Raw genomic sequence first — 6,681 nt, 5'->3', positions numbered from 1 at the left:
TTATGGCATTCAATGCTGGTGATAATTTAGCCCCAAGTAATTTTATGGCTTCCTCCACCTCCTCTTCCTCCCTTTACCACAGATCATTCTCTTAACTATAATCAGCTACTAGACATCTTCCAAGCGCACCACAACAGCACGATGTAATTCAGAGTACTTTGCCCACAGTAGATGCTCAATCAAATCTGTTAAATAACCTCCTTACAGCATTATTATCACTCCGTCAGTCCTGGACTGTTCCTCCTTGACTTCTCTCAAGGGCACTCTCCTGATTTATTTCCTGCTGCTTCAACTATTGGTTCTGTCCTCACTGGCTGCCTCTTCCACATACACTTTACAAATATTTACGGAGTCCCTGCTATGTATCAGGTATGGTGGCAGGTACTAGGATAGACAGTGAACAAGAAAACTAGGTCCTTCAACCCAACAAAATACCCAAAACTCCATCTCCAGTCCCTTCCCTTCATTTACCTCTGTTCCTATGCAGCTTTGACTTCACCTCAATCTTGTCTATTTCTAGCTACTTGTTGAATATTTCTGTCTGCATATACTTCTATCACCATGCCTGAATTCATTGCTCCCCCTCTTTACATCTTCCTCTGGCCTCCACACCCAGTTTCAATTTCTCTGCCATTGACTAGTTCCTTTCCTTGCATTCCTATTGGTACCACTTGCCAGCCTATATTAGTACCTGCTTCTTCCTTGAGGTAGTTTGCCAACTGCTATTCTTGCCTTTCATCTCTCCAAGTAGCAATTCGTCCTATGCCTTGCTGCCTAAATCATTATTTTACAAATTATTGCCAGCTTTGCCCAGTATAAGATACAGTAGGGAGGAGTTTCAGGAAAGTTTGAGGCCTACTTTTCTTTTTTCTGAGACAGGGTCTTGCTCTGTCGCTCAGGCTGAGTGCACTGGTATGATCACAGCTCACTGCAGCGTCTATCTCCTAGGTGCAGGGCGATCCTCCCACTTCAGCCTCCCAAATAGCTGGGACTGCAGGAGCACACCAACACACTTGTCTAATTTTTCTATTTTTTTTTTTTTTTTTTTTTTTTAGAAATAAGGTTTCACCATGTTGCCCAGGTTGGTCTCAAACTCCTGAGCTCAAGTGATCTGCCCACCTCGGCCTCCCAAAGTGTTGGGATTATAGGCATGAGCCACCGCACCTGGCCTAATTTTTGGTATTCAGACCTGCTTTTCACAGGGCTTTCCAACTGCTTCACCCAGTGTTTCAGGGATTCTTCACAGACTATTTGGCTTGGTGTCTGAGGGTTCAAGCTTACACCCACTCTTGCCTTGACTTGGATTTCTGCTCATTGTTCCCAGAAGGCATGGTACCCACTTCTGTGTCTTCACTAGGTCCCCCTCCCTCCCCACCTGTCTTAGCCTCTCAGTCCAACTCATTTAATACACATTGCTTTGTTCCCTTTTAATCATGTCTTCTCTGCCCAGATTTTGTGGCCAACCCTCAGCCTCCAGAAATGGGCCTTTTGGCTTTTTATAATCCAGAGTTCACTGAAATTTACTGTGTTGTAAGCACTGTTCTGTTTTATATACATGCTTTCATTTTATTTTCACAAGCCCAGAAGGTGTTACTTTTAACATCTTCATTTATAGAGATTACTTTGCCCAAAGCCATGAATAAGAGGCAGAACTCAAATTTGAAAGCAAGTCTAACTCCAGAATTTGAGCTCCTTTCAGTGACTGCTTGCCTAACCCTGCGTGACCACATAATAAGCCTCAACAAATATTTACTGTGGATAATACTCCCTTCCCACAGGAACTTCTTTTTGCCATGAGTGATCTCCCATAGTGCCTGGGGTTTGAACTACCCACTTTGGCACCTACTGGTCTATTGTTTGATACTATTGTTTCTTCTTTCCCTCATCTCAGGCTCTATTTTCTCATACTATTGTTTCTAATGTTGCCTTTGCCTAGCAGTTTTCCTTCTCATCAGGTCAAGGATAGTCCCATTGGCTGACGTGGGCGTGAGGCTGCTACGGCCTTCACAGCGGGATCTTTCTCCTCCACTGAAGACAATCAGTGGCATTCAAATCTTAAGACTCCTTTGGGGCGTTTGTTAAAAATGCAGCTGATTAGTTTTGGGGTGGGACAGAGGAATCTGCATCTTTAACACCCAGATCATTGTTAGGTTATAGTCAGTGCATCGGTCTACATTCCCACCTTGTGAGGACTGACCCATTTAAGCAGGATTATTTCCTGGTATAGTGATTCTCTAAACATTGCACACAGCTGAAGAATTGGAAACTGGGCCTCTTTTGTTTCTGGATACACCACTTGGCAGGTGTAATAACATCCTCTGACAGGCTGCTTGCCACAGGTGCATGCTTGACACGTGCGTCTCGTTGGTACTATCCCCTCCCCCCTTCCCATCCCTGCTGCCCAACCAAGACCCCTCTAGTCCCACCACCACCCGGCAGCTGTTACCCTCCTCCAAGCCCCCAATCCCCCCCACTGCCCACTGCCCTCCCTTCCTTTCCCTCCCCCAGGCTCCTCCCACTCCAGAGTATTTTTTTTGTTCCTAAGTTTATCCTGTGAGGTGGGGGTGGGGGGAACTGGTTAGATGGAGAGGACGCTCTGCCATTCAGAGGTCCTACTGAGTGGGCACACCTTTTCCCCTCGAGAAAACCTTGTTTCTACCAGAGAAATGGGCATGAGGCCTCTCTCTGGAACTTGAACCCCTCTGTCCCTGGAAACATCCCAAAGCAGGCCCAGCCTGCTGTGTTCCTTTGTTGGGGCACAGAGGGAATGGAATCTTACCGATAAGGTGAGAAGAGCTTCAGAGAATACCAAGGACGGGCCCACCCTTCTCCCTCCTCCCTCCAAACACCTCAGGCTAAAAGGGGAGGGAAAAAAAGGCACCAACAAAGAGTTTAAGACAGCAATTCCCAGCTTTTTCAAATATGAAGCATTTTTTAACCAATTCGTTTTTTTTAATTCTTAAATTCTTGACATTACAGAACTAAACTGAAATTTATTAACATTCCACTCTTACATTTCTTATCGACAAACAGAAATAAAATTCATGAGCCAAAAAACCCAAAACAAAACTAAAAACAGGGAAAAGCTTATAAAACTAAATATGGATCCCAGCATTAACAGCTGAACAGAGAATGTGATTTTTAAATTCTTAGCGGATGATAAAGTTGTGTAGAAACTGAACACTTACAAATTATTTAAAACCTGGAATCACTGACCAGAAATTACACAGTTGGATCATGGGAAAACAGCAGAAAGGGGTTATTGAGGGAACCTACGCTGTTCTAGCTGCACCCCATGCCCTTCTCAGAGGAAAGCCTGGCATTGATTAGATACTGGGCCAGACTAATACTGGCAGCAGAGCCAGTGATAGTAACCTGCCTACCAGAGGAGCCTTCCACTGGGTTGGCAATTTTGATCTGGGCCCCGGACATCTGGCGGATCTCATTAATGTTGGCGCCTTGGCGCCCGATTATGCAGCCAATTAAGTTATTTGGAATGGTGAGTTCATGGGTGGTTTGAGTAGATGCATCCAAACTTGCCCAATAGCCTTTCACCTCTGGAGAGCTGGAGTCAATTCCGGCGAATCCGGTCCCGCCGTGCATCATGGCAAAGTGAGACTGTTGTCTTGCCACCTGGTTCAGCTTGGCCAGATCGAGCGGAGAAATGGTGTGTTGTCCTTGAATCGAGTAGGCATCTAGAGGTGGTCCCTCCAGGTCATGGGTGGCATGGGGGTAGCCCGCAGCGTCGCTGCACCGATCTTGGCCGCCCGCGCAGATGACTGGGGAGCTGGCCGGCATGGGCTGGTACGGAATGGTCATGACTCTCCCTTGCGGAGACTGGGAGAGCGTCTCCAGCATGACCAGGCAGATCTGCTTGACACACTCGGTAACAGACTGCGGCACGCCAGCGATGGTGATGGCCCGCTCGGTGGAGTTGGGCAGCATATCCCCCGCCACCTGGACCTGCGCCCCCGTACTCTCGCGGATCTCTTTGATCTTACACCCGCCTTTCCCAATCAGGGAGCCGCACTGGGTGGCCGGCACCACCAGCCTCAGGGTGACCGGGGGCCTGCTGGCCGCGGTGCTGTTGGTCATGGAGCTGTTGATATCTTCCTCCAGCTTGTCGATGATCATAGCGAAAGCCTTAAAGATGGCATTGGTGGGGCCGGTCAGAGTGATGATTCTCTCCGGACAATTCCCCTCCGAGATGTTGATCCGCGCGCCACTCTCCTCGCGGATCCTCTTAACCGACTCCCCTTTCTTCCCAATGATGCTTCCTACTTCCTTTCCGTGCATAAGAAGCCGAATGGTGAGAGTCACATTTAGTCCACTTTCAGTCACACCGGCATCCATGGCGAGCGGCGGGCGGCGTTCGGGGGAGTTGGGCTCGTTACGTGGTCAAGTCTTTCGCGGCTGGCGGGGGGAGGGGAGGTGTAGGCCCAAAACTGCCGGCGCGAGGCGAGCGAGGGCCGCGGGAGCGAGCGGGAGCGGGCGGGAGGCCGCAGCGTAGTCGCAGGGGCGGGCGGCGGCGGCGGAGGGGGCGAGCGGGGCCGGGAGCGGCGGGCGGGCGGGTGGGCGAGGGCGCGGCGGTGGCGACTCCGGCGGCAGCCTCGGCGGTCTGGGCGGGGCGGGAAGCCCGCTTTCAACCCCGCGTACCCTCTGACCCCGGAAGTGCTTGCTGCGCAGGACCCCTTGAAAAAAAATGAGGACCCGTCTTTTTTAGGTCACAAGATTGCGCCAACCCTCACATGGTCCTTAAAAAAAAAACCCTTCTGACACTGCAGTAGTGAAAATCAAGCGCACTATGGGCGGAAACTGTGAGTCCGGCAAAGTTTTAAAATGATTACGTATTTTATTAACTCTAACGGCACTGGCGGGTGACTGAAAATACTAGCGTTGTGTATGGGGGACAGACATTGTTTTCCTGCCCTACATGAGGGGGGGTCGTGCGAGGAACGACACGGGCAGCCCAGGCGGAAACTGCAGGCACAAGCCGGGACGCCGCGGGTTTAAAACGTGCGCGCGAGGTGACCAGGGCGCGTGCGCGAGGGTGTGGGGGGATGGGAGGGGCAGACGCCGTCTTCCGGCGGGGGAGGGGCGGCGAGGCGAGGCCTGCAGAGCGGGTGCGCGCGGGCGGGCACGTGGGGCCTTTTCGTCCCCGGCGTCCGGGCGCGCCGCATCGACCCCCCACCCCAGCCCCTGCCCCCCGGCGGCGGCCGGTGGGCAGAAAGACCGAAACCCGCTCACTGCCGCCTCTCGAATCGCGGCTCTGCTGTTTGCGGGGCGTGCTAGAAACGTGGTCCTAGAAAGAATGGCGTCCATTTACATAATGCTTTGTTTGCGTTTCGCAAGTTTCTTTCGGTTAAAGCCCCAGAAACCCCACCTCCTGCCCTTGTGTCGTTTCCATCGCGGCACCCTTTTCCGACATTAGAAACAATAGTGTGCGCCTGTGGAGGCCTTGTTTATTCAGGGGATGCCGGCCAGGGCTTCAGGACGTTTCTGCGGCTTTTCCCGCGCGGCCTGGGCTCCCGCGGCTGCCTTTCGGGCCCATGGGCGCAGCCACCGCACCCGACTCTCCGGGGGCGGCCCCGTGGCCCGCCATCTTGGAAGGCCTTTTTTGCAGGTTCCTCCCGCTGAGGAAGTGTCGTTTAAGACGCTGGCATACGAGTTGTGATTTCTGCCCTTTCCCCTTCCTCCTTGGGCTAAGCCAGACCAGAAAGGGCCCCGTGCACAACGTGCTTCAGAATCCCTCAGGGAAAGCGGCTAACGTGGCGCTACTCGGCCTCCCCCGTTCCTTCCTGAGGGGCGGCCGCCATGTTGCCTGAACACAAAATGGCGACACGTGGCTAGCATTCGTCGCCAACGAGAAATTGGGGTCGGCCCGAAAGCTCTAGAATGTAGCCCCCTTCCTCCCCGGGGCCTTTCCTGCTCCGCGAGTTTTATGACCTAGAAAACCCCATAGGCTGGTCTGAAGTTCGGAAGCCTAATTTTAACGCGTTTCCCTCCCTTTAATTTGAAACGGGAACGCGAATAACTGTAAAATGTAGGCACGATATTTAATCTCTCGCCTTTTTAAAGCTTAACGATGAATAATAGGGGGCAGTATCAAGGGATATTTTGGGTCCCCACAGTACCAAAGCATTTAGAAACCTCTGCTTAATTTAAAGAATGAGATAAATTACTGCTTTTCTAGACTTCCTAGCATGGGCGGTTGTGCTGGAGCGAACGAGAAATACGAAGAGACCAGAATGCCTCTGACTTTTTCATAGACCGGTTGGCCGGTGAATCTTACTAATAGTTTACCACAATTCGGTGTTCACTCTTAGTTTAGAAGGGACAGGCGTTTATTGTGTATTGGCCAGTGCCAGCACATCCGATGCAAGGCATTTCACCGTATTCTATCTTTAATTTTTACCGTGATCCTCTGAGGTAGGTGTTCTTATCTCTTTCTTTCTTTTTTGAACAGAGGAAGACACTTTAAAACATAAAGATGAAGTGCCTAATTCAAGGTCACACAATGTCGGGGATGGACCTCCAGATTTCCTTACTGGTGAGCACATTTTCCAGATTTTTCTATAAATCAGGGTTTTGGAATTTAAATGCTATTTTAAACGTTTAGGTGAGCTTGTCATTTAAATGAGCCCTTGAGGTAACCTTTGTTGTGTAGTTAGCCCCCTTTTG

The 6,681-nt window shown here is 50.7% G+C and overlaps 2 protein-coding genes across 37 annotated transcripts in view; one reads left to right on the top strand and one right to left on the bottom strand.

Moving 5' to 3' along the window:
- Positions 1-2,930: 2,930 nt before the first annotated feature.
- PCBP1 (poly(rC) binding protein 1) lies at positions 2,931-4,621 on the bottom strand. The gene has a single exon (XM_007970341.3). The coding sequence runs from the start codon at positions 4,351-4,353 to the stop codon at positions 3,283-3,285; it is 1,071 nt and encodes a 356-aa protein (XP_007968532.1). The 5' UTR covers positions 4,354-4,621; the 3' UTR covers positions 2,931-3,282.
- A 91-nt stretch (positions 4,622-4,712) lies between these two features.
- The window catches only part of ASPRV1 (aspartic peptidase retroviral like 1), a 147,334-nt gene continuing 145,365 nt past the window's right edge, over positions 4,713-6,681 (top strand). For 7 of the 36 annotated variants that reach the window (XR_005243404.2, XR_005243401.2, XR_012095347.1 and 4 more), the window contains exon 1: positions 5,144-6,550. The gene's annotated coding sequence lies outside the window, so the exon portion shown is untranslated. The other 29 variants (XR_012095349.1, XR_012095348.1, XR_012095345.1 and 26 more) reach the window with 17 other exon arrangements.

Source organism: Chlorocebus sabaeus, chromosome 14 (assembly GCF_047675955.1).
Source record: "Chlorocebus sabaeus isolate Y175 chromosome 14, mChlSab1.0.hap1, whole genome shotgun sequence".
Classification (NCBI taxonomy): domain Eukaryota; kingdom Metazoa; phylum Chordata; class Mammalia; order Primates; family Cercopithecidae; genus Chlorocebus; species Chlorocebus sabaeus.
Note: the sequence above shows the minus strand (reverse complement) of the source record. Positions and strands in the feature narration are given on the sequence as shown.

What these genes read in the sequence shown, in the direction of transcription:
- PCBP1 (XM_007970341.3), bottom strand. Translation starts at nt 4,353, where the DNA reads ATGGATGCCGGTGTGACTGAAAGTGGACTAAATGTGACTCTCACCATT.